Genomic DNA, 27688 nt, shown 5'->3' on the forward strand with positions numbered 1-27688 from the left:
AATTATTAGCCACTTTTCTACCTTGTCGAGCTCTCTTTACCTTGGTTTGGAAGAGTCAGAAAGGGAAAATTACCATCTTCAACGGTTGTTGCAGAACAAGAACACTATCTATGTTGATAGAGGTGATAAGAAGTTCAATAGATCGACTTCATACCCTACTCCATCATTTCAGCTTGGGAGTACGAGATACGGATATTGGAATGCATAGAATGGATAGTATGGATAGAGTGGTGCCAATCGACTAGTTGGTGCTACTCAAGCCGCCATGCTAGTTTATGCTAATCCAATGCTAGTAAATCAAGAGACCTCGGCACCACGGACAACCGGAGGACAGAAAGAACCTGTTTGTTTCTACTGCCAATAGACATGACATCATGTTTGTATTTGCCCTCACCAACCATGTCAGCAAACTACAATAGTGGTAGAGCCAGTACAAGCCCCTCCTTTCGGAAAGGTATATAGCATTGCCGAGACTAGGCAAGATCAAAGTCACGATGTTGTGACAGGCATGCTATTCGTAGCCTCATTTTTTCCTGCCTTCGTTTTATTTGACACCTGTTTATCACATAAATTCATATCATTGGCAATCGTGATGAAATTTTTTCACTATCATTTAAGAAGTTAGCCAAGGGTCTAGTGATTAGTACACCTATTAGATCTACAGTTCGACTAGATGAAGTAAGTAGAATCATGTCCTATAACTATAGATGGTAGAACTAGGAAGCCCACGTGGAAAGGCTAGACCCGTCGCATACCGTTTGGCTTTACCCTCGTCATTGGCCGGTGTACATGATGTGTTCCACGTGTCGATGCTACGTCAATGTGTTGAAAATCCTTAAACTCTCCTCTAGCAAGAACCAAAAGGTCTAGGTGCAGACCATTCCTAAAAAGAAGAACCAGTCGAGATCTTGGATAGGAAAGACAAGCAGTTGTGGAATAGGACCATAATGCTGGTGAAGATCAAGTGGAAGAACCAGACTACTGAAGAAGCTTCTTGGAAAAAGGAAGACGAGATGAGGGAGAAGTACCCTTACCTCTTGAAAACCCAGGCACACTTCCAATTTCGAGGATAAAATTTCTTAAGGAGGGGAGGATGTGAAATTCCCCACAATCCTAACCCGAAAATCCATATTACAGGTCCGAAAACCCATAGTGCGGGTAGAAGGCAACTGTGGAACATCTAGATAGAGACATCGGGATTGGAGTCTAAACCAATGGAAATAGATGAAGATGATGTTGAGTTGGGAGTTCTGTTAGAGTTTGGAAGGAGATCTAACTCTAGCGTTAACAAACTTGGAAGATGGATCAAGTATACTGTGATGACACGTGATAAGGTCCCAGAAATTATGTCAGACCCTTCTATACTATAGAATAGGAACTAGGGCAAAGGATGGGTTTTCAAGGCCTTGATTATGCTCATGGAACAACAGTTCCAGGGGCTGGTCGATTGGCCTGGTCGCCCTAGGTGACTAGCTTGTTTCCGAGTTCAAAAGGGCAAAATTGGAATTTTCGTTTTTGAAGCCCTATTTAATGTGTTTTCGTTCTAAAAAGTGTCATTATGACATGAAGTCATTATAGGATGTTAGAGCTCATCAGAGAACACTCCACGAAGGTGAAAGATACTGTGGAGAGCATCTAACAAAGTTTCTGAAAGACAAATTACTTTCTTGATGGTTAGTATTCATCTTCTTATTTCTGATTCACTTCTATGATTGATTCCTCCTACTGCCTAGACCTAGTTGAAGGCTTCTAGTTACTATATCAACTTGATTCTTCTATCCTCTTTACTCTAGAGTGAATTCCCAATCACTTTGGCTTATCCGTGAATCTTCTGGATCGATTTCGGAGAAGACCTAATATAGGATTCGTTAGGCTTTTGTTCCTTCCGCACTCTGATTTAGTTTGTGATCTTTTGAGATCCTTGTTATTTGATTTACCTCTTTAATATTATATATGACATTGATTTATTCTTGCTCATGATTGGACCATTGTGTGGAATGGTTTGTGACTATTCCGACCTGATCTGTTGGGCTGTGGATCACTCACTCCCTTGGGTTTTCGGGTGGATTATGGATACCGGCTGGGTGGATGTGACACTTTACTTGCTGGATGGTTTTCCATTGTCGTTGACTGTAGTTCCCAATTTCTCTTCTCTTGCTTTATTTTCTTTTCTTCAGTGCATCATCGTCTTGGCCAACCTGCTTTGTCTAATTTAGCTAAACCTTTTCTTGATTTTGTTAAACATTGTAATCTCAATGATTTTCATTGTGATGCTTGCATTTTTGTAGAGCAAACTAGACATATTTACTACAATTATAAAAAATAAGACCTTTGGGGTTTATAGAGCAACCACTCGAGATATAGATGGTTTGTCACTTTTATTATCGTTGCACTAGAGCCATTTGCGTATATTTCCTTTACCAAAAAAGGTTGTGTTTTCTTGTTTTCAAACTTTTCACAAAATGATAACCACCCCAATTTGAGGCTTCCCTGAAAATTCGTTGCCCCAATAATGGAACTGAGTACATAATTGGGAATTCCAAACCTATTTAGCTAATGATGGCATCATTCACCAAACCAATTGCATTGACAACCCACCTCAAAATGGGAGGGCTCTGAATGCAAGAATAGGCACCTTCTTTAAGTTACTCGGTTATTGATACCATGCATGTTCCCTCTTGTTTTTTGGGCAATCAACAGAATGCCATCTCGTGTCCTACAACAACGTTGTCCCTTGAGGTTCTATTGGTTTCCACTTCCTTTATAGTTCCCCCTAAGGTTTTTCAGTGTGTTGTTGCCTTTGCTCAAAGCCATCCTGTTGATGGTAAACTTGATCTTTGAGGTTTACAGTGTGTTTTCCTTGGGTTGTGAAATTCCCCAAGATCTTCACCCAAAACCCATCTTGTAGGTCCGAAAACCCAGAATGCGAGTATAAGACAATTGTAGGCCACCCAAGTGGAGACCGTTGGATCTAAACCAGAACCAATGGAATTGGATGGTGGAGATGAAGTATTTGGTGTTTTATTGAGTTTTAGAAGAAGATTTGGCATGAACAGTGATGGATTGGGGGTGGATTTGGAGTTCATAGATGGTGCATTCTAAAGGTCCCCAAATTCAGGTAACCCTCTTATAGTGTGTGTGCTAAGTGGTATGACAGGTGCCACAGAGCAACCACTTGAGAAAACCCCCTCTTCTAGGGGTGGGTTGCCCCAAGAGACCACCTCTAACGTCCGTGGGTGAAAAAGGGTAAATTTGGGTTTTTGACTCTGTGGATCCCTATTTAAAGCCGTTTTTGTCCAAAAGAAGATTATTTTATTCCCATCCATTAGAGAACACCATTACATGTCAGAGAAGCCTTTTCGAAGAAAGAGGAAGTTGCGGAACTAATCTGAAAAGTGATTTGAGTTTTTGACCATAAAATTGAAGGTCAGTTATTCCTCCAACTTTTCTACTGCATCTCTTTTGATACTATTGATGGAGGAAACCATGAGGGGAAGATCGATTTATTCTAGGGAACCTAATCCCTAATTAGATCTAGCAATACGAGTGATTCTCCAATCACTCTAGATTGCTGAATTTTCATTCAATGGAAGATTTCAGATAAGACATAGATCAAGATTAGTTTAATTCTTGTTTGGATTTGAGATGTAGATCTGTCTATATTGTTAAACCATGTTTGGGTATGTTTTGGGAAACCTTGAGCCATCCAGAGGTTGTTAAGAACTAAAAAACGAAGCCGACGGGAACCTTGTTGGGCTGCTATCCAAGCACCCAACATGGGTCACACAAAGCAGTCACCCCAAGCGACCCATCCCTTGCTCGATTGGACAAGTCTCCTCGGGCAACCCCCCATGGCCACCCAAACCCCCTACTGTTTGGAATTTGATTATATGTTTCGATGCATTACTTTCTAAGGTAATTCTAACATAAACCAGTAATTATTTAGAATATTTTGGACGTGTTAGGTTGTCATTTGTTTTACTTTTGAAAGGTTATAATCTACTTGTCAAGTGACGAAATTCAATCATGTATGCAAATGTTTGAAGCTTGATTTATTATTAAACGCTCATGATGAGTTATATGTTGTTCTATATGTCTTTTTTTTTTCATGAATGAATCTGGAATTATTTAGAATCATGCTAAAGTGATGCTTTATTGAATCATGATGAGTTATGACTTGAGTATTGGTTAAAAAAATTATTTTTGGACTTTACCTGGAGTTGTGGCTTGGAGCTTTGCCCTCAAAACCTTAGAGTGGACATGTAGTTTAGGATGCATATCTAGGATGTCTACTTGCACATGGTTAGGTATTACCCTTCATGTCGTTACCCTATCGGTGGGGGTATTGAGGCTGAGTAACCCATGGCAGTGGTGTTTGGGTTGGTGGGTGCCCAAGACAGATAACTAACCCATGAGGAGACACAGGCACACCATTTTGGCCATTCATTGGTGGAGTTCCATATGGTAGGGTTGGGTTCATCGGTGCTCAAAACTAGTAACTAACCTAGTTGAGGACATGAGAACTTCCCCTGCCCCAAACATATGTGGATGACTAATAGGGTTAAAGGGAGGCGTAGTCAATGTTGGTTAAAGCCATAGGAAGCATTGAACCTAGATAGGGGAGGATAGTGAACCAAGTTGGTCAGTGCCTAAGGGAAGTATCTGAACTTAGAATGATGTGATTAAGTAGATGACTATGCATTATGCTAGGTGTTACTCTAAAAAGTGCCAGTTCTCAAGCCAATGGTAGTGGTGAGAGAGTGTGGCCCTAATCCCCAGCCATGGTCAATGAGAGGACTGATATCCTTATAACTTGGTCATGATACCTAATTAGGTCGGAGCCATTGGGGTTTGTGTAGGGAGGCTGGTGGCACACCTTAATGTATGTCTACCTAGTTAGAGACTTGCATTAGTTGGAGTTTAGGAGCATCACTGCATTGCATCGCACTTGCATATCAAAACATTGTCTCATGCCTTGAATATGTGGATATATGTTGTTGATTTATTTGTTGAGTTCTTTGGAACTCATCCCTAATGGTATTTCTTTTTAGATGGCTATGCAGGTATCAAGGAAACCCAACCTCGAAGGTAGATGCCCCTGAGGATATTGTTGAGGTGCCTTTGGGATTTGGCTATGATTAGTAGTACGATCTGTGTGCCGGTCTGGAATGCTCTTCTGGCACCATCAACAATGACAAAAACTAACTTGTTCAACGCTGGGATTTTGAGTTAGAAAACAAGCACTATGATGAAACATAACAGATGTTTAGAAAAGAAATGTAAACCTTAGGAGTCTTAATTACTTTCCTTTCAGTTTGATATTATTGTTATTCCCAATTTGATACCCTTTGGGAATATTCCTTGATTCTTAACATTAATTAATTATTGGATTTACTATTTGTTTACTCATGATTATGTTATTATGTGAATTGGTATGTGATTGTGTGTGAACTTGATCTTATGACTATGGATCACTCCCTTGGGTATTCGGGAGGATCCAATACCGGTTAGGCGGATGTGACATGGGTACTCTTCCACTCAAAAGGGGTACAAGTGTTATATCCTCCTTCATAGTGCATGTTCTCCCTCAAGCATTCGAGAGCCCGAGGAAAAGGCCATTAAGGAAGGCTCCTCGTGGATGGACCTGATCATATAAAATCTATGAAGTGACCAACTTCCAAAGAAGGGAGAAGAAGCTTGAGCAGTCAAGCATGGATCAACACACTACATTTTGAAAGATGGATAATTGCATATGGCCAGCCTATGGGCCCTTCTTACATTGCCTTGGACTAGCTGGAGCTAGACATGTGAAATGCCACCTAATCCTAACCTTGCTGATGTGCCAAATGCATACCTACCATATACATTGTTCGATTTATTCTCTATCATATGAGTTGCCTAGTTTCGTTTAGTAGAAGTTTACCCCGAAGTTGATCTTTCCTCTCTACTATTTCTTCTTGTGCCTTCTATTCCCTTTGATAGGAGGGTGATCTTAGGTCATTCCCATGACTAATCCTTCTATCCCTACTGTTCTAGAGTGGATCTCCATACACCCTATAACCTTGTGAACTCTCCACATGATGATTTCAAAGAGAAATCAAGTGTGATCTTCATGATTTGTTATTCCTTCTAATTGTTTCAAGACTTCAAGCTTTGCATCTCCTGTTCTTCAATCAAAGGATAATAATCTCTCTTGTGTTGTATTGATCTACTCTTACTATGTCTTATTCTTTGTGATTTAGATTTAGAAGAAGATGCTGCAATCTACTCTTACTATGTCTTATTCTACAATCTCCTGTCATTCTTAAGGTTTTATGATCTTCATATTGATCTTTGCCATGATCCTTGTGAAGCCTTCAAGAAGCCATGATCATACTTTCGATTTGATTTCAAGGCATGTTAGAGTTATTCCTTGTTTTCTTACAAAAGTTTTATTGTTCATTGTTTTCCAAAGATTTTGGGAGAAGAAAAGTCAAGATAAAAGCAATGTCCTCCATCTCTTTAGAAGCCTAGTACTCTCCCAATTTCGAGGACGAAATTATTTTAAGGGGGGAAGAATGTAAAATCCAGCCCAAACCTAACCAGGACACCCTATTTGTTTTGGGATAAAGAAAGACTCGTTTGATGTTAGACCTTAAAGTGGGACCTTGATTTCAGTATTATTATCTTTGAAAACCTTAGTAAGTCATGCCAGACCTTTCCCTGAGGGTAGATCTGTAATATCCGGCCTCATCCTAACCTTGACCCGGCCCGGAATCTGTTATGTATGTAGATCCAATGACCCGAAGTGGTGGGAGAATTACTTGTGGGCCCTACTAGTTGATGACGTAGTGTCGGAACTCCATTCTATGGACATTGATGATGTTGCTCCTCCCTTGAGCACATTATCAGTGTTAAGTTAGAATCTGTGCACTGATGAAGAGTGAAACAATTGAGATATCAAACGGACTCCTATGCAAAATCTGAAGGTATTCTCCGAAACTAGACTTCTTGAGTGAACTATAGGAGAAAACCCCATGCAATTTGACAGTGTATAGCCCTCCAAGTCCACACCTAAAGTTGCTGAACTATTCTGTAAAATTCTGCAGAAACATGTTTTGGTCGATTCTATTGGTCGATACCATCGACCCAATGTATCGACCAACAGTGTTACTAAATCCGAATTAAAGATTCTGTGGAATATTCTCTACTCTATTTACCCCATCCTCGTGTTTTAAACCCTATTCTAATCATTGAGGCACCTGAGAACGTGGATGAGACTCCCAAGAACTCCTCCTTGGTAATGGTGAAGCATCTTCCCCACTAATCATTGCCAACCACTCACTTCCACTCTCTTACTCTACTCTCAAGGTATGACTCTCTCTCCTAGTCTCTTTCTCACTCATCTTTATTCTCATTTTTACTATTTGGACCATGGCCAAGGTGTTGCAACCTTGCAAACACCTTGCCATGAGTCTTCTTTACCTTATACATTGATGTTTTCCCCAATCTTACTATGATTTACTTACCTCTTGATCATTTACCATGCATTTCCATGATTTGTTGCTTACCAACTTACTTTATTTACCAAAACTGAGATGAAGCCTATGATTAACCTAATCTATACCTTGCATATGATTTCAATATTGTTCCTAAGTTATTCCCTACCTAATCTACTATGTTTTCCCCCAATTTGTATTAAGTAATAACCAATGCCATGATTTCCAACTCTTGAACTTGATATCCCAAATTGGGGATTTCTAATTTGACCATTGGATGATGTTAATTCTTTGATAATTAGAGTCTCTATGATGTGTTTAGACTGTTCCTCAAGTTTCATATCGATCCGAGACCCGGAAGACCAAATTTGGGCCGAAACCCAAAAACCCAGCTTGCTGTCCGAGACTTTTTGGGTCGATGCTTGTTGGTAGATACCATCGACCCAATGTATCGACCAACAAAGTTGTTGTCAACAACTTTTGCCTAGTTTTGATCCATTCGATCTCCGATTGTTTTGATTTCTTCTCTAATCCTTCATGTATGTTTGTTTAGGGCTTTAAGACTATAATTGGACCATTCTCTTGTGACTTCGGATCATCTTCTTCACAATTTGAGGTAAGGACGGTTATTGCCATATAACATAGACTGTATGACTTTTACACTGTTGTTGGTAACTTAGTAGACTTAACTTATTAATTGATTTTAGACATCATATAACTACTGTAGTTACCTTATGACAGTAGCACCATGCTTAATTACTTGGTTTATCATGTTTACTTATTCTTGTCATTTATTTATACACAGTATTATGAGATGTTATGACATGTTTTCAATATGATAATGTATTGTTGATATGTAATGGATGGAAATAAGCATGTGATTGCTTAGGTATGATTTGGGATTGGGGAGTGACCTACTGGTACTTCTGTCCTTGGACATCGGAGGGAATAGTATGGGATGTTCTCCGAAGATGCCCATCGACGCTTTCCTGGATCATTGGATGACATACATAGGACTTGTCTAGATGTATGGCTAGGATGTCCCTATCGTATCAAACCCGAATCGGAAGGGCATTGAGACCGAACGACCCGTGGTAGTAGTGTGGATTTGTGGGCGCTCAAGACCGGTAACCATCCCGTTAGAGGACATAAATCTCATTGCGGATATCCGAAAGCGGCCATTTATTGGTAGGGTTGCAAATGGCTAGACTTGGGCTCACGGGCGCTCAAGACCGGTGAAATGATCCGTGAGGGGACGTGAGAGCTTCCCGTCTACTATTTGTGGATGACCAATAGGGTTGATGAGTCCGGTGGGTAATATCCGTGACTCTAGTGTGAAGGATACCGGAAAGGATCCCGAGAGGGGAGGAATGGACATATCTGGAACTGACATGATATGACTAAGTAGATGACTTGCATTGGGCTAGGCTTTACCTTGACATGCACCAATACTTAGACCAAATGGTGATGTGAGAGAGTGGTGACCGAAACCCCCAACCATGGATTTGTCCGAGAGGGATGCAGGACCCAATTCCCCTCGGTGATGAGTGACTAAGACTACCTAAAGAAGTATGGTGCTACGACTTAAAGCATGTCTACAATAGATGACCAGCATACTTAGAGTTAGAATCATATTTGCATCTTATGTCTCATATCATATTGCATCATGCTATGCTATGCATCATATGATTTATGTTATTATGGAATAACTTTCCTTGCTGAGTTCTTTTGAACTCATTCCTTTTTGCAACATATTTTGTTAGACTTTTCTGCAGGTACTACTACTGTTGACTGTGACGGTCAACACTTTGAGGACTAAGTTGGTGACTCATACCACTTTGGCTACGGTGACTACATCTGTGAAGGCTATCAGCTCAAGACTCATATTTGTTAGGAGTAGATCCGGCTTGGCTTAGTTTCTTATGATTATGTTATTGAGGAGACATTGTATAAGTTAGAAGAAACTGTAACTTAGTTGCTTACCTTTTTATTTCCCTTCTTTGAAGATCTGGTTGTAATCTTTACCTTATTTTGATCTACCTTCCGCACACGTTTGTAGAGTATATTTCCGCTATACTCTATAGTTGTCTTTTGATTTGGTACTTGTTATTCCGCACTCTGATGTTCTTTGTGATCCTTCTGTGATCATTTCTTAACTTTTATTATTAGATTACTTGAATACCATAATTTGTTCTTGCTTTTGATTATATTATTGTGCTAAGTGGATATGATCGTTCCTAAACTGGATCTGTTGGGCTATGGATCACTCCCGAGTAATCCAGATAGGGTACCCCCTGGGTGGATTTAGGGCGGGATGTGACAAGACATGCACTGACCAAGATCCATGAATGCATCTGTGGAAGTAACTTGGGAGGTCGGACATTGGAATACAAATTACTTCAATTGGTGTCTTATTGACTAACGATGTAGTAAGAAGCCATCAACTACGTCAGGTCGTACTAGCAATGCTAGGCACGTAATGTCGATTTATGCCTTACCCACTATGCCATGTTAGGAATGCACCTACTTGGGAGTTCCACTTCAACATTAGGAAGAAGAAGTTCTTGGTGGTCGCCATTGATTAGGTCACCAAGTGGGTCAAAGTTGTGCCCTTAGCTGCAATGAACGAGAAGCAACTGGAATGGTCTTTAGGGACAAAGTGTTTGACAAGTTTGGCTTCCTTGGTTTTACTCATTAACAACAAAAAGCAATTTGGTAGCCCTAGATTCCGAGCTTTCTACAAACAATACCATATTGACTTCACTGTGACCTTGGTAGTGTACCTGCAGTGCAATGGGTAGGTGGAGGTGACCAGCTGAATATTGATTGATGGCATCAAGAAGAATCTGGAAGACTACAAGTCAAAATGAGTCAGGGAGCTTCCCGATGTACTTTGGGCATACAGAACCAAAACTTAGACAATGATAGGGGAGGCGCTCGTCAAATTTGCAAATGGATCGAAAACCTAAGCCTTAGTCAAGGTGCTCAAAATTTTGGCTCTAGTTCAAGAGTTCAATGAGGTCGGAAATGAGGAGGGATTATGGGATGACGTGGACTTTTTGGACGAGGTCCGTGAGGTGACCATATATAGGAATAAGGAGTACCAAAGGAGAATTACCAGATACGACATGCTTAGGTGAAAGCAAAGGCATTGTGAGCCGGTGACTTGGTGCTTAAGAACACTTTAGCATCCAAAGAATAAAGGAAAGCTTTGACCTAACAGGCAAGGACAATAAATTTTTGCTTAGGTAACCAAGTCAGGTTGTATAATTTGAATGACCCAAGCCCAGGGAGGGAACATGAGAAGCCATGGAATTAGCACAACTTGATAGAATTTACCCTATAGGACAAGACAAGCATGTGATTGTACTCGTTAGAACTTCAATCAAGGAAAACACCATATTTTGGAGCCTTACACGTGACTAGAGCACAAAAATTCCTAAACACCTAAACTTTAGCCAAGTTTGTTCCACAAAACCTAGCATCACCTCAACGCTATACTGCCTAGAAAATTAAACACCTAAGCTCTGCCCAAGTTTGTGCCGCACAACCGACCTTAAGACTGAGTTGAGCATCAATACTACACTGCCTAGCAGACTAAGATCCTAGGCTTTGACTAAGTTTGTACCACACAATGGACCCTAAGACAAAGCCTAGCCTTGTTACTGTAGCAGATTTTGCATTCGAAAAGGGATCTCAAATCTGACATCACGAATTTATCCTTTGCTCATGGGAATTAATATGTTGTGGAAGCTAGGCCTACTCACCTAGCGCGTGATTCTTTACAAAACTATTGGAATCTAAGCAAGAAATAGCATATATGCTTGGGATTGTGATGAGTTCCTACCACAGAGGCTTGTATTGTTAAGCTCTACTTTGTCCTTTACTTACTGAGATGCCATACTGTGGGGGGGGGGTAAATACACCTCCACACTTCAAACTACACTTGACATGGCACCTTCATTATTACGTCCGAGGACCAGGAGTTTGAACTACACTTTATTGGGGCAATTTAGCTCAAGAAAAAATGAAGTCAAAGATCTATGCTTGAGAACTTCCAAGACATGATGAAAATATAGAGAACAAAAAAGGAGTTCACTTTTCCATTAATGATAGGGAATTTTACAACAAAGAAGAAAGTTACATTGTTTGACATACAAAAGAAAATAGAAAACAAGAAAACTACTATAGCACAAGAAGGTGTGTATTATTCAAGATCTTGGATATAACATTCGGGAGTTAAGGGATTCCTCCCTCTCCTCTAATCTCACCTCAAAATAAGATTGACTACCTCAGCAATGGATACCACCCCTAAGTTCGAGCTTCAACTACCTCTTGGATGTCTTCTCGAATCTCTACCAATTTGTCATCATCTTTTGCATCATCTTGATCCTCTTCAATGACAACCTTGACTCCAATAATAGTTTTTGGAGGAAACCAGTCTAGTCTGTCCATCCCTATCTCCATATATGTAGCCAGGTCATAACACTTTGTGTATTTAGAAGTATCAAAGTACATATATCCTTGAGAATATTGCCCCATTTGAAAATCTTTGATGCTATACAGGGCAACAAGCTTTACGAACTCAGGATTGGCCAAGTACTAGGCAATGGCCTAGGCCTTGGCCTTCATAATTGTGTCCTCTTGAGCCTTCTCCAAAGGATCCAGCTTCCTTGTCAGATCAGTGCATCCATTAGCCTATTTGAAGGCTTCTTCATTAACCTTGAAGGCATCCTCTCGGGCCTTAGCAGATTCATCTCGATTACCTTCTTGACTTCATCTTGAGTCAAGAGCTGATTCTCAACCTAGATATGGGCATCCTTGTCCTATTTGAGGTCCCCCACCTCGCCTACAAGCATCTTCACCTTCTCACGAAGGTCAGATATGTGTTCTCGGCGATTTGGTTGAAGCATTAGGAGACCTTCGTGGAAAGATGGGGACGCATGGTTGATTGGCTCCACAAAAAAGGGAAGCAACCTAATTGCAGCACTACATAGTGAAAGGAAATAAGTCAAGATAGTCAAGAAACAAAATTTGTTAACAAAGGAGGTAGTGTGGTCGTGGTCTTACTAGAAGACAAAGTGGACAAACTTTTCGTAGAACAGATCTAACGCTACCTCGTGGTTGGAAAGGAGGTTGCACCATAGGGCCTATAATTAGGAATCATACAAGTTGTTGATGACCGATGAGTCCTTGATCAAGTTCCATCAGGGGATGAAGACGGGTGCATCCGAAAGCTCGGCAGAAGGGCCCCTTCTTGAAAGACAAGGTGTGGGATTTCATTAGGACCTCCACTCAATTTCTTCCTGTTCTTGTCCAATGAACTCAACCACACCACCTCCTTCCTACACCTTTAATTGGTGGGAGATCATTAGCAACTTTGCCCTCCTTGGGGCTTAGTAATTTTCTCTTCCTTCACAAGTGCCCTTAAGCTGCTGCTTTACTTGGGGCTACTGTTGTTGTTTTTGATAATATGCCTTGGCACTCTCCTCTGCCTCCACCCAAGGATTCCTCTATGGAGTTTAGAAAACGACCTAAAAACTTTCTTAAGCCCTAGTCTCTTAAGCTCGGGATGTCTCGCCTAGGGTGTGAGCCTTGCTCTTCTTTACCACCTTCTTTTGGCCTGGTGAAGGCATGGCATCTTCAATTCAAAGCGCCTTGGTTTGCAGGTCAGCAATATTCCTGTAGATAAGCACTCCAAGGTAGACTTAAGATAGTAAACCAACATATGACTAAAACAATTGTGTAGTTAAGAATGTAGAACCCACCATTGGCAAAACCCTAAGCTTGGAACATGACCTTGAACTCCAAAATTCCACTGTGTCACTTGTCTCCTGATTTGATGACTCAGATAATGTCCATTGCGGTCGAGGTTGGGGGTTATTTCGGAACTTTAGCACCTTTGTTGATTTCTCCCTCCAAGACATTGGATAGTTCGGTTTAGGGGGAGCAAAAAACAAATATCTTTGTTTCCACCCCTTATTGTTTTTTGATAGGATCTTTTAATGAAAAAGTCCTTATCCCAATTTAACTGGAGGACCTTTTCAAAAGCAATAGCAACTTGCGCTATAGAGACTTCTTCAGCATATAAAAGTGAAGAAAAACATACAAGCTCGTCTCGATGCCAAGGTTTTTGCATAACACTTGGAAACTAATGATGATTCTCCAATTAGTCAGGGCTAGCATCCTCGGGTTCAAAATTGAGTGTCCAAGCATTGCAAGTAAGAAGAGCGAAGGGAAGCAAAGCCGGCTCTTCAAGGCATCAGCTTATTGGGAACCCCCCCCCCCCCACGTTGAGCTCGATGAGTTATATCTTCCTAGGTGTGAAGACACAATTGATGGTTCTCGAGTATGTGGATGATTCGCTATGGCCATTATTGTGTCTCTTGCAAGTCTATTGGGAACTACTCTAATCCCACAGTCATGTAATGAAACCCCTTGGATTCGGGGTCAACAAATCTTCCTCTTCTTCCCCCTTGAGTAGTTGATCCACGAGTCCTGCTCAGAATGTCGAGGACTGCTCATGGTCGATTTCAATCCCACTCAAAGAGCTCTCCTCTAAAATGGAAGGAGCCCAGGAGGGTTTGGACTCATAGTTTGAATCTAAGTTGAACTCAAGAATCTTTTTCAGGGTAGAGGCTAATGACTTTCTAGTCACTATCATCACCACTACTCTTACTCTTCTCTTTCTTGCCCCCCCCCCCATCTCTTACCGTTGCTTTATTAGGCCGTTTTGAAGTAGAAGATTAAAGAAAGGGAAGGAGTTGCCAAATTGTGCCAAGTACAAGGAAGGTCAGATCAGGTTGAGTATCATTTGATTAGTTAGTTCATAGATGACTCAAAGGTCCTCACCTCAGGCTCAAGAAGACGTTTGTGTCATGTTCGAGAGGCATCGGTCTCGAGGACTCCACCATGGACCTCAAGGTATAGTTCAAATTGGAATAGAAAAAGGTCAAGATATTCATCTAACAAAATAATCAATGGTTGGGAATGTGTGTCTATGCTTGTGGGGTCAAAGTTGAGGATTTGCACCTAGTAGGGTCTGTCATGTCAGATTGCCACTGCCATCTATTTAATCTTGACAACTAAAGTGTCAGCTAGAGAGAGGATCTAGACCAGTTGGTGGATCCTATGATCCTCACTTGTTTGGTAAAACCATGGAAAGTTATTTCGGCGAAATTCACCGAAATATCGGCGAAATTCGCCAGTTTTGCCCCCCGGCGAAACGAAACCAGGGGCGAAACGATATCTGTCGGATATCGCCGATTTTTCGGCGATATCTTGCCGAACTAGCGAAATCCGGCAATATCTCGCTGGAAAATCAACACTGATCGCCTCTTTCAGTCTTTCTCTTCTTTCTCTCCGTCAATCCGAGGGAACTCCAGGTCTTCATCAGTGCTGCCTTTGGTGTTGGTGGTGGTAGTATGTCTTTTACCGGCGCCCAAAGGCACCACCGGCAGCAGCAGCAATAGCGATAGCCGTGGGAGAAGCAGGGAGAAGAATGGAGGCGACGAAACCTAGGGTGCCTACCTGAGCCTACCTGAGCCTCGCTTTATCATCTAGATGTAGATGCAGTGACTTCTAGGCTCTAGCGACTGCTGGCGAGAGTTCGTCCGACCGACCGTCCATGGTGAAGATGAAGATGAGAAGATGAAGATGAGATTATGTACACGCAACCGTCATTCTCAGTCATTTATGAAAGTATAAACATTTGGTAAATCATACCTCTTTACCTTTTTGGCATTTGAGCCTCATGTCACGTGGCTCTTAAATGACCATAAAATTGTTTAAAAAAGCACAAAAAACAAAAACCCTTAAAGCAAACATAAATCCGATTTGACTAATCGACTTTTCACATAATATTATTTTATGTAAAAAAACCAAAACGCATGTGGGTTTGAATTTTTAATAACAATTTGGGGCTTCGCCCTTTCGCTCGGTTCGCTGGGTAGCGAACCGAGCGATTTGAACGAACTATCATTCCTTGGGTAAAACTATAAGTTGCCATCACCTACCTCTTTGAGTGGTAATGCTCAACCACTCCCCCATTACTCCCTAGCTATTTATCTCGGAGTGCTAAAACCTCATCCTCAATATGGTGTTGTTATTGAATCTAACTTAGGCTTTGAAGGCAGCTACTGGACCACCCTAGTTGGCCTGCTCTGATGTTTGCTCTCTATAAAATGTTCTAGCTTGTCCAACAAGGGTTTGGGCACAGTTCAACCAACCGCTCAGATTTTATCACAACAAGTTGCAATGCACCATTTCTCTTAGCTAGCACACCTCATCATCTACTAATGATGTATTGTATTTTGCCAAAACTTGCTTCTTTTTCACTAACAGGACCTTGGCTATATATTAAAACCCTCAAACTCTTTTTGTTGGACGTAAGTTTCAATTGAATTTCCGATACAACTGGCCATTTAGGGGTTAATATTGAGTTGGTTTTTTTTTACTGAAATGAGCATATAGTTTGTGTTCAGATCACTACAAGAAAAAAGGGAATTGGTGACTTTTTTAATTTTTAATTAGTGGTGGTTAATAATTAATAAAATCCCATGAGCACAACCTGATGCCAATGTGAGAATGAAATAGGAATGAAAGAAACATGCATTTAGTGGCAGTTTTTGGAAACCTTCGGAAACTATGAATATATTAGTGGCGTTTTTTTATCTTAACGATACTTAATATTAGGATATTCGCAGCGGTTTTACAAAAAACACTGCGAATAACCCCAATTGTGTCGGTTTTATGAAATCGCTGGTATATATTTTGAAAATATACCGCCGGCTTTTCCCTAACTCCTCCCGCCCTACCCCGCGCCTATTTTTCACTATTTTCACTTTTCAGAAGACGAAGAGTCGATTGAAAAACTCATTCTATCATTCTCTCCTTTGTGGGTCTCTCTCTCTCTCTCTCTCTCTCTCTCTCTCTCTCTCTCTCTCTCTCTCTCTCTCTCTCTCTCGCAATCTGGCCTCTATGTAGATTTCCCAACCGTAATCTCATAATTTTTTGCAGCCATAAGCAAATAGCAACCTCAGCTTCTTCAATTTGGATAGACATGGTAGGTAGTACATGGTAGTGCTTCAATAGGATTGCTTCAACCCCAACTCTCTCTCTCTCGCAATCCCTCTTTATTTCTCTTGCTCTCGCTCTCACGCAATCCCTCTGTATGTATCTCGCTCTCTCTCTCTCTCTCTTGCAATCCCTGCTTTTTCAAAAGGAGGCCTTTGTTCAGAGGTTTGCTTTTGGTCTGGGATCAGAAGATAGTTAGCTCGGTTCTCTGGCCCTCTCTCTTGCTCTCGCTCGCTGAATCTTAGGTAAGAACATACTGTTTGTTTCATAACCTTAGAAATTTATTACTCTCTTAAGCTATGCTCTCCTCTATGTTTTAACTTTGGTTTCAATCTTAATGCATCAATTTCGCAGATTTGGTTCCTCATAAAATCTGATTTTGCTCAGCTCTCTGGCCCTCGTAATCCCTGCGTTTTTCAAAAGGAGGCCTTTGTTCAGAGGTTTGCTTTTGTTGTGGGATCAGAAGCTTGTTAGCTTTGTTCTCTGGCCCTCTCTCTTGCTCTCACTCGCTGAATCTCAGGAAAGAACATATTGGTTTTTTCATAACCTTAGAAATTTATTACTCTCTTAAGCTATGTTCTCCCTTGTATTTTAACTTTAGTTTCAATCTTAATGCGTCAATGTCGCAGATTTACAAATCTCAATGCTATTTTGAGGGATGTTATGTGTTTATTTTATTTCAATAAATACAATGTATGCATTGTCGAACAGATAATATGGCTTAGAGTTGAATGAGTCCAATTAAAGGCTAAGCAACAGCGTCGAACAAATAATTTGGCTTCGATTTGAATGAGTCCAATTAAAGGCTAAGTAACCAAAGTTGGTTGGAGACTGATGGGTGTCCTAGACTATATAAATGTAACTTGCAGAGTTTGTGAGTGGACATGTGTGCGGATTCTAGGTATACTGGAAGCAAAAGATGGATAACTCAATGAAACAAATTCACCCTTAGTATGGGAGAACAAGGGGAAAAAAGGGAAAAGACAAATAGATTCAGCAGACATATTTTCTTCTTTTAAAGAGAAAAAAACAACTTGATTAAAATAAGGAATTTACATCAAGAATCTAGTAGTATAGCCAACCAACTAGAGGATGATTTAGGTAAATCAGGTCACTAGCAAATAATTTTGGAAATGTACCGATTCTGAGGAGAACATGCAGCCCTCACCCATGCCTCACCTCAGGTGGCCTGTCTAATAGAGCTTCGTGAGTGAAAGCCAACCCATTGAACTTAGTTGAGGAGCAAGATCCTCCAAGAAGTAGGGAAGATTCAATTGCTGCTTCTTACTGGTGGGATAGTTGCACCATATTATTATTTCCTTTGCAAACTCTTGTTTCTGTCATCCAAGCGTCTATGATTGGATTAGGTGAACTAGATATTTATGACTTTGGATAGATACAGAAGAAAATTCTCTGTTAATAAAGATTATCATCCACTCTTACACTTTTTCCTATACTCTATTAATATGATATTTAAGAGTTAATATGCGTTTATTTTCTAATTGTCTTAGTATCACAAATGTATACTCAGGTTTAAGAGTTAATATGCGTTTATTTTCTAATTGTCTTAGTATCACAAATGTATACTCAGGATGCAGCTTTGGTTGGTCTCATTTCCAACTAATTCAGCCAACCAGTAAGAGGTCGGGCATGTTGGTTTTCCAAATTGAACATGTTGGTAAATATTCCATTAATTTTCAATTCCATAATTGATAGGGGAAAGATCCTTATCTAGATTCGCTTTCCCAAATATGAACTATATGCAGTGGATGTAAATCTGAATCTACGTTCTCTGTCCACCATCAAAGCTCTACCGAGGTGATTCCACAATCACTAGGAAAGGGAATAATTTCCACAACCCAAATGCTGTGGAATAATGGAATAAAGATCTAAAGCGAGGAAAGGAATAAACTCCAAGCCTGCGATTCTAGGAAAAAGAGAGAGAGATGGGAGCCACCGTTTCTAGAAAGCTTACGTAATGCAATCACACTCAATTATGCGGTGGTTACCAAAATATATAACCCTATTTTGTAACCGCCCTAATAGTGAGTTTCCAATATTGCTGTTGGGCAAATAATTAAATTAATAATTATAAAATCCCAACATCTCCTTGCACAAGGGCAAGTGTTAATCTCTCAATGTGTCCCAAACACACATGTATATCCTAGATATACACATTCAATATGTCTGCTATGTATCCTAGATACATAGACCTCTTGTGTCCCAAACACACATGTATATCCCAAATATACATATATATTGATCTCTTCGCTATGTATCCTAGATACATACCACCTGTGTCTCAAACACTAACATCCACAAGTCATACTGGCAAAATGGGTTGTACGACCGGTGATATACCTGCACGCGTGAGCCCCAAACTAGAAAGCTTCCCAGAAAGCCAGAATGGCACATCACTCAAAGAAACATATCAAATAAGCATTAGTATAACACAGTGTTTTAGGTTTATTCAAACTCACCAGACTAAAGGTATATCGATCCCTCTGAGAGATCACCTTCTTGTCCTTAAAATGTTCACTACTGTAACACATACAGTTGGCGCCAGCAAACACTTTTAGGGTGCAGTTGAATCAAACCTTTCCTTTCGCCCCAGACCATCACTACACTTAGGATTGACTCCTTTCCCGGTAGTGCCCCTTTAGGTCGAACCTATCATGAGCATAGGTAACACCCTAAAGTAGCCACGTCAACCCTTCGTTTCATGATGTCGTCGAAAGTCACTAAGAACACTAACGGACCATAAAGTCCAGGACTCACCCAATGAGAGGAGTAGGGATCCATCCTCTCATTTCCAATGATTGCTAATCACACATAGTATGATATACGTGCTATGATGGAGCATTCTATATACAATAGAACGTATGTCCATCTCAACACCATATAGGTCTTAGTCTAGTCACAACCTCTTGTGCCTAACCCGAGTTTCTTTATTGTCGCCACCCTAGCGCCACATAAAGTACTCGCACTGGCTCCTATAGGCAACATGAATAGTGGGAACATTCAAGTCGATTCTCTTCTCAATAGAGAAACTCATCTTGATTCCAAATCAATGGGACATCATGATTATGAATTGACCTACACAAAGTCATTCACAATCCGTCTCATCTCTGCTCACCTCCAAGGCGCCAGAGGCGAATGCTCGTGTGAGTGAGCCATTCTCTTGCCTATTGACATATCTTGTTTTATGCTAGAAGAACACAATCACATAGAAAGTGAATAAAATAAATGCTGGAATGAACTCATATTACTCAATAATAAGAAAGTTTCAGTGCAAAAGAAAGTCACAATCTACGCAAGCCCAAGGATTTTACATGAGAAATAAAAACATCCTTGGCTATAGGTTTGGTAAGAGGGTCAGCTACCATCTTACTAGTAGATATGTATTTAAGTACAACTTTCTTCATTGATATAATGTCTCTAACAAAGTGATATCTCAACTGTATATGTTTGGTCTTCCCATGATACTTGGGGTCCTTGACATAGCTAAGAGCTGCCGTACTATCACAGTAGACAAGGGCAGCCTCTTTGGATGTCATCACAATTCCAGTATGTCGAAGGAATCTTCTCAACCAAATAGCTTCTTGAACTGCAACTGAGCATACCACATACTCTGCTTCCATGGTCGAGAGGAATATACAAGTTTGCTTCTTGCTACACCACGAAATGGCCATGCCATTCACAAGAAAGCATATCCAGAGGTTGATTTGCGCTCATCAATGTCTCCAGCCCAGTCGGCATCGCTATAGCCAACCAACTACAAATCCAATCCTTAGTAACACAGCATGTAGTTACTCGTTCCTCTGAGATATCTCAATATCCTCTTGACTGTTTTCCAGTGCTCTATGCCTGGGTTTGATTGGTATCGACTAACCAAACCCACTGCATAACAAATATCCGGCCTAGTACACATCATAGTGTACATAAGGCTACCCACTGCATTGGAATATGGAACTCTTTCCATCTTGGTTTTCTCCTCTGGAGTCTTAGGACCCATATCAAGGCTCAAATGCAAACCCTTCTCCACTGGAGTATCAATTGGTTTGCAGTTGTGCATCTGGTATCTTGTCAAGACATTGTCAATATAGGTCTCTTGAGATAACCCAGTAATCTCTTTTGCCTATTTCTGACAATCTTGACACCAAGCACATAGCTTGCTTCACCCATGTCCTTCATATCAAATACGGAGGACAACCATTTCTTAATGGTTTCCAATAGCTCTTTGCTATTGCTAGCCATAAATATGTCATCTACGTACAAGTGTCGAATGACATAATTACCATCAGATCTCTTGGTGTAAACATAGTGGTCTTCCTCAAGCATCAAAAAATCATTTTCCATCATAGCTTGGTGGAAGCGCACATTCCACTATCTAGATGCTTGCTTTAAGCCATATATGAACTTCTTAAGCTTGCACACTTTGCACTCAAGTCCATTAGCTTCAAAGGGTTGATCTATATAAATCTCTTCTGCAAGTTCTCCATTGAGAAAAGCAGTTTTTACATCCATCTGATAAAGCTCCAAGTCCAATTGAGCAACAATGGCTAGTATGAGGCGGGTTGAGGCAAACCTAACCACAGGGGAAAAAGTTTCCTCATAATCAACACCCTCTCGTTGGGTGTAGCCCTTAGCCACTAAAGGAGCTTTGAATCTCTCAATAGATCCATCTGCCTTTCTCTTGATCTTGAGAACCCACTTGTTCCCAATTGCCTTTCGGCCCGGCGGCAAGTCAACCAAGTCCCAGACATGATTAACTTTCATCGACTCCAACTCTTCCTCTATTGCTTTCAACCATTCCTTTGAGCTTGACCCCGCAAGAGCTTCATGCACGCTCTTCGGTTCATGTTCATTGACTGAAGTCATCTCACAATCGATCTCTTCAAGAGTTACCATATAGGCTTCACCCTCTCTGTCAAAACGTCAACGAGGAACTAGCCAGCGCCCACTACAGCGCAAGTGCATGTCACATTGCTCACCTTCTGAGGTAGCTATCACATCTGCACTCTCACTCCCACTAGGATCTTCTGGATGAACTCCAGGTTCATTATCCAAAATCTGAATCCCTGGAGTGACAAGACCATTATCTTGTATCTCAAAGAATTCCGATTATTCTTTGTTAACTCCTAAAAGAGATGGAAAATCATTCTCCAAGAATGTTGAATCCCTAGACTCAAGTTTCGTTTATCCTCTCACTTTCATCTAGTCCAATGAAGAAATGGCCCTTTGAGGGTTCAGAATATCTCCCAAAAATACACTTTCTTCCTCTAGGTCCAAGCTTTCCATATTGGTGAGAAGTAGAGTGAACATATGCTGCACATCCCCATGCGCGCAAGTAACTCAAATCTGGCTTCCTTCCAGTCCACAACTCATATGGTGTGGAAAGAACCAATTTTGTTGGAACTCTGTTGAGGATAAAGGCTGCAGTCAGCAGAGCATCTCCTTAATAAGATATGGGTAGATTTGCATGCGCCATCATGGATCTCACCATGTCTAGCAAGGTTCTATTCCTCCTCTCAGCAACCCCATTTTTGCTGTGGAGTCCCTGGAATAGTAAGTTGTCTAGATATCCCCTTTTCATCACACAACCCTTTGAACATATCGGAGAGATACTCTCTACCTCTATCCGTTCTACGAGTTTTAATCTTTTTATCTAACTGATTCTCGACTAAGCTCATGAATTTCTTAAAACATTCTAGAGCTTCTGATTTATGAGAAATTAGATAAATGTGACCATACCGTGTATATTCATCTATAAATGTGATGAAATAAGCCTGTCCTTTTCTAGTATGCACATTCATGGGTCCACACACATTTGAATGGATAAGTTCTAAAGGAAGAGAGGCTCTCAAAGCCTTTTTAAATGGTTTTCTAGTTGCTTTTCCTACTAGACATGACTCACAGGTTGGCAAATCAGATAGTGAACCTTGGCCTAAGAGACCTTCTCTTGCCAACCTATTCATCCTATCTAAGCCAATATGTCCTAGTCTAGCATGCCACAAATTAGAATCAATACACACAGTATTTTGGCAAACAAAAGCATTACTAGGATTAGATAAAGTATCAATTGTATCCAATACAATAAAACCATTATGAAGAAAACCATAACCATAAACTGTATCACCTAGATACAAAACCAAAGAATTTTTTTCAAATACAACTCTAAAACCATGTCTCATAAACCACTCTTTTTTATGTTCCCACCTCTGTTACTTTGGCTGGACCGCTGAGGTTGAGCTTTCTCCTTCTTGCGCTTGAAGCCTGTACCCTTACTAGTGCTTGCTTCAGCAGCAAGTACTTCAGTGTGAGGGACATCGGCCAACATCCGATCCTTCTCTAGCTCAAGGTGCTTGGCAGCCTGATCAAAAGTCTTGACCTCATTAGCATGAATCAAGAAGATCTTCATATGCTCCCAAGTCTTAGGCAATGACCTGATGACTGCAGAGACTTGCTCCTCATCAGTCTTTTGACGCCCACATGCGCTCAACTCACTAATCATGTTAGACATGATGGTTATATACTGCCTCATGGTGTGACCCTGGCGTATTTTATAACCGTCAAAGGTGAGTCCGATCTGGCGGCCTCTTGTGGTGGAAGTCGCTCCATTACTGGAACTTCACAGCCTCCCACAAAGACTTTGCAGTCCTATGCTTCTCAAACCGAAGCATCAGGTCATCCCCTATGGAGCTTAGGATACTAATCCTAGCTACCCAGTCTTTCCTCTTCTAGGCATTGTAAAGCTCAAGGTGCCTGCGATACCGTGCAGTGGTACCTTCCTCAGTTGGGAACATGGTCTAATTTATGGTTTCCAGCATGTTCTGCTCTTCTAGGAGATACTGCACCTTTCGGTGCCAGAGGTCATAATTCCTCTCATTCAATTTATCTCCTTTCGCGAAGTCAGCAACAATGCTCTTGGTAGCAGCCATTTATTCTAGAGATATTACATACAAGGATGAGTTCAACTATTCTAGCATAAAACACAACACAAGCAACAACAAATCACACTAGCATAGTCAACCTATGGGATAAGCATTTAAACCAAAAGAGATGCTAACAAACATTCAATCAAATTCTCATGCAAACCCACATAGACTTATATACTAGTTTCATTCTGTGCAAGAACATGATTAATAGACCCATAATTAAAAATAATTTTAATAAAATAAAACATGCAATCATGTTAATGCTATGAGGTGGTTCACACAGAACACTTCTATCTCATTAGCTCCCACTAGGCCCCATTAGGCCCTCAATGCTCAAACGTCACATAGATTGTCGAGCGATTGATGTCCAGTAAATAGAAACACATTCAAAACTGGACAAATTCTCAGACGGATTCTGAGATGGCTCTCCGTCTGGGAATACGTCTGGCTTTCTGCAACCAGACGGTCGACCGTCTAGTCCAGACGAACGACCATCTCCGAGACGGAAAATCTGTATGGGTCACTGTGGTTTGTCAGACCAATAGACGGAAGACCGTCTGGTCAGACGGCCGTCCGTCTGGTCAGACGGTCGTCCGTCTCGTCCAAACGAACGACCATCTCCCAAACGGAAAATCTGTATGGGTCACTATGGTTTGTCAAACCAATAGAAAGATGACCGTCTGGTCCACAGTGACCAAAAAACAGCATTTTTCACAATTTTTCTTGAACGAATTTTTTTTCAAAAAAGGGTAAAACACGTTTTTTTTCTCCCAAAAAATCATCCAAAAACGCATGAAAAAAATCCAGCAATAAATATTAAACAAAAATAATTATCATGGATTATCAATTCATGCAAAACTTCATTAGGGAAATTCACAAGGATCCTCCCACTCGGATCCGAACAAAAACATAAGGGTTTCTAAAAACCCTATCAATTTCCCATGTGTTTCCTATTAAACCTTGGATTCTCCATGGGTTTCCATAAACCCTTGATCCTCCCATTGGATCCGTACAATGAAAATAAACAATGGGGAGGAACAAAGAACCGTGGGAACCTTAGGCTCTGATGCCAATGTAGGTTATACTCCATTAATTTTCAATTCCATAATTGATAGGGAAAGATCTTTATCTGGATTCGCTTTCCAAAATATGAAGTATATGCAGCGGAAGTAAATCTGGATCCACGTTCTCGTTCCACCAGAAAAAGCTCCACCGGGGTAACTCCACAATCACTAGAAAAGGGAATAATTTCCACAACCCAAATGTCGTGGAATAATGGAATAAAAATCTAAAGCGAGGAAAGGAATAAACTCCAAGCCTGCGATTCTAGGAGAAAGAGAGAGAGATGGGAGCCGCCGTTTCTAGAAAACTTACGTAATGCAATCACACTCAATTATGCGGTGGTTACCAAAATATATAACCCTATTTTGTAACCGCCCTAATAGTGAGTTTCCAATATTGCCCTTGGGCAAATAATTAAATTAATAATTATAAAATCCCAACAGAACATATACTAGAAAATCCCAACTAAGTTTGGTAAGATAAAATTTAGTGACTTTGAACTTCGCATTAAGAACATAGAATTTCACTTAGGGGGCTTGCTTTCATCATGTTTGGTTTACTTATTGCTGTAGACCTATAGTTTATCAAACCCCAAGCTCTACCCTGACCTAATCTGTAACGACTTAACTAATTCTAGGCTAACATGCAGGGTCAGATTACCTTTGGGAACACTTAATGTCCAAATTGATTGGAGTTGGTTAAAAAGAGTACTTTGTTCTTAAGCTAGTCAAGTTAGAGTTTTTCTGTTATTTTTTCTTCTGGGGAACCAAGGGGTCCAAATCCAACCACAACTAGTGGCAGTTTTGTAAGTACCACCACTAAATAGGACACAATTAGTGGCAGTTTTATATGTACCGCCACTAAATAGGACACTATAGATGCAAGGACAAAAATACATTTGTTCTCATTTTAGTGTGTGTTTAGGGTGGGGATCGTTGTGGTTTCAAGGTAGAGAGAAAATACCTGCAATAACAGGTATGAGATTGTCTTGGCACTCACTTCCTTTTCTGATCACACCGTATAAAGAAGTTCCACTTTTCCAGCCATCCCCATGATAGCCCAGTGGACAGTGACAAGTGTAGTTTCCAATGCTATTCGTGCATGTAGCCCTTGTGCTACAGTTATGGGATTGGAGATCGCATTCATCTATGTCTTCAACAACAAACAAAGATAAAATCGGTCAGTAACAAATTAACACAGTAAAGTCGATAGGGATATCATATCATTTACCTTGGCATCCGTCTTGAAGGTACGGGTTCCCTTTATAACCACTTGTACAATTGCAGCTGTAGCCACGGTCATTCTTGGAGGTGACACATATGCTGTTTTCTGCCCTGCAGGCGTAACTAGTCTTGTTTTCAACAGCTTCGCCACAAGACTTGGTCTCTATTGCCCAGTCTAACACGACGGGGACAGCTATCCAACCATCTTGTGTACGGTATGGAGTAGTAAAGTTGGAGAGATATGAGCTTGAGAAGTTGAACCAGCTAGATTTAACGATGAAAGCGTAGCTGCAGGGACTGAAATCAAAGACCCTCTTATGGTTTACATTACTTGTAACAGATATAGCGAAGCTTGCAAAACCCTTTGGAATTGAAGTCTGACAGCACCCGATGCCGGTGCAGGAACCATTGATCACATCAGTCTTGTTCGTGCAAAACATTGTACACCCACTCTGGAATTCCCGGCCATTGGAGGCGCTGATGTTAGAGGTGGTATCACAACCCAAAGTGATGAATTTGTTCTCTGTCTCAGAGACGGTGTATTGATGCCAATAGATCAACACGCCCCCGGTTAACCCGCAGCTTGAACCGACACGAGATAGTATAGTAAGTTGCCCTTCGTATGAAGGACCGATAACGCCTAACGCTCCAAAGTATAGTTTTGGAGGGTTGACGCTTTCATCGCAGGATAGCCTAAAATTTTCGTTGTAGGAACAGTACTCTTCATCAGTTTTGAGGCCGAACGGGTAGGGAACTTGGATATCACCACATGTGGAATTGCAATTGGGCTTTGTCAGTGGTAACGTTGATGTTGCCACCGCCGGCCATAAGAGGAGGATGAAGAAGAAGAAGAAGAAGATGAAGAAGAAGAAGAAGAAAGGATTCAAAATCATCAGAGACTTACTCATTTCTCTTAATTCGTTGGTTGCTCTTCACCAGTAGTTATGCTATGGTAGTTTTCATCATCTGAGTTCAAACCCTTAAATACTGAGAAGAGAAAAACATGTTTTTGGCTTCGCGACAAAATTAGGCAACTTTATTATGTAATATATTCGATTCTTTGTATTGGCTCATGGAGTGTGACCCATGTTCTCATCCCTCTCTTATGAATGTTTCTCTGTTAAAAAAATATTCATGAAAGTCTCAAGCTCCACGGTCTTGAAAACAATTAGTTTCCGTATATCACGTGGATAGATCCAATTCCACATATAACTGGAAAGTGATAACCAAACTCTTATTGCTATCTTCAATAAACTGGCTACTAAGGCGCCCTAGAAAGTTTTTCCTGTCCTCTCAGATATTTTTGGTATGCTTCTGCTTTTCCAATTCATTACTTTCTCTCACGTTCACAGAGAAGCCAATATGGCTGCTGATGTCTTGGCTAAGGAGGGTGCCTTATTCCAGGAGGCTTTTTTATATACTCAGTTACCTCCCTTGTATTTACGTTGGCTTTTGTGTTCTGATTGGTTTTTTCTTCTAATAAATATCATATTACCCAAAATAAAAAAAATAAAAAAAAAAGAGTAAATAGCAACAATTCCAAATGACTGAATGTAAGTTGTGGGTCCTTGCTTCTGTTGATATTTTTAATGATTCAATTGCTATCTACTTGAATCGCTCCGTAGGTAGTTATCACTCTAGACAGTGTAGCTAGAATTCTATCCATGCTTTTTTAGATAATATTGTCACTCGTTGCATTATCTATGGGGATTTTAATAAACCTCACTGTTTTGCTATCTGGACCCACCAAGTGCGAGCAGGTTAAAGATCAAACTAGGATCCAATTAAGGAGTCTGGTTGGACAAGTATGACATTGCCCATTGCAAGACCACAAAAATTTGAGAAAGAATATTGTTCTTAGAAAATCCGTTACCAAACATATACTGAAAGACCAACAGAGAAGCTTATGTTT

The 27688-nt window shown here is 40.6% G+C and overlaps 1 protein-coding gene across 1 annotated transcript in view; it reads right to left on the reverse strand.

Annotated features, from left to right (window-relative positions):
* LOC149012981 (wall-associated receptor kinase 2-like) overlaps positions 1–26803 on the reverse strand; it is a 37163-nt gene extending 10360 nt beyond the window's left edge. Inside the window, exons 1-2 of the mRNA XM_089159888.1 lie at positions 25784–26803; positions 25517–25705 (exon numbers count right to left, since the gene is read on the reverse strand). Of these exons, the coding sequence (XP_089016014.1) occupies positions 25517–25705; positions 25784–26684 (1090 nt within the window). The 5' untranslated portion in view covers positions 26685–26803. The remainder of the gene's footprint in view (positions 1–25516; positions 25706–25783) is intronic.
* Between the last annotated feature and the right edge of the window lie 885 nt (positions 26804–27688).

The sequence above is a fragment of the Hakea prostrata genome, chromosome 6, assembly GCF_041222555.1.
Source record: "Hakea prostrata isolate BN-2017 chromosome 6, UWA_Hpros_2, whole genome shotgun sequence".
In the NCBI taxonomy this organism is placed as follows: Eukaryota; Viridiplantae; Streptophyta; class Magnoliopsida; order Proteales; family Proteaceae; genus Hakea; species Hakea prostrata.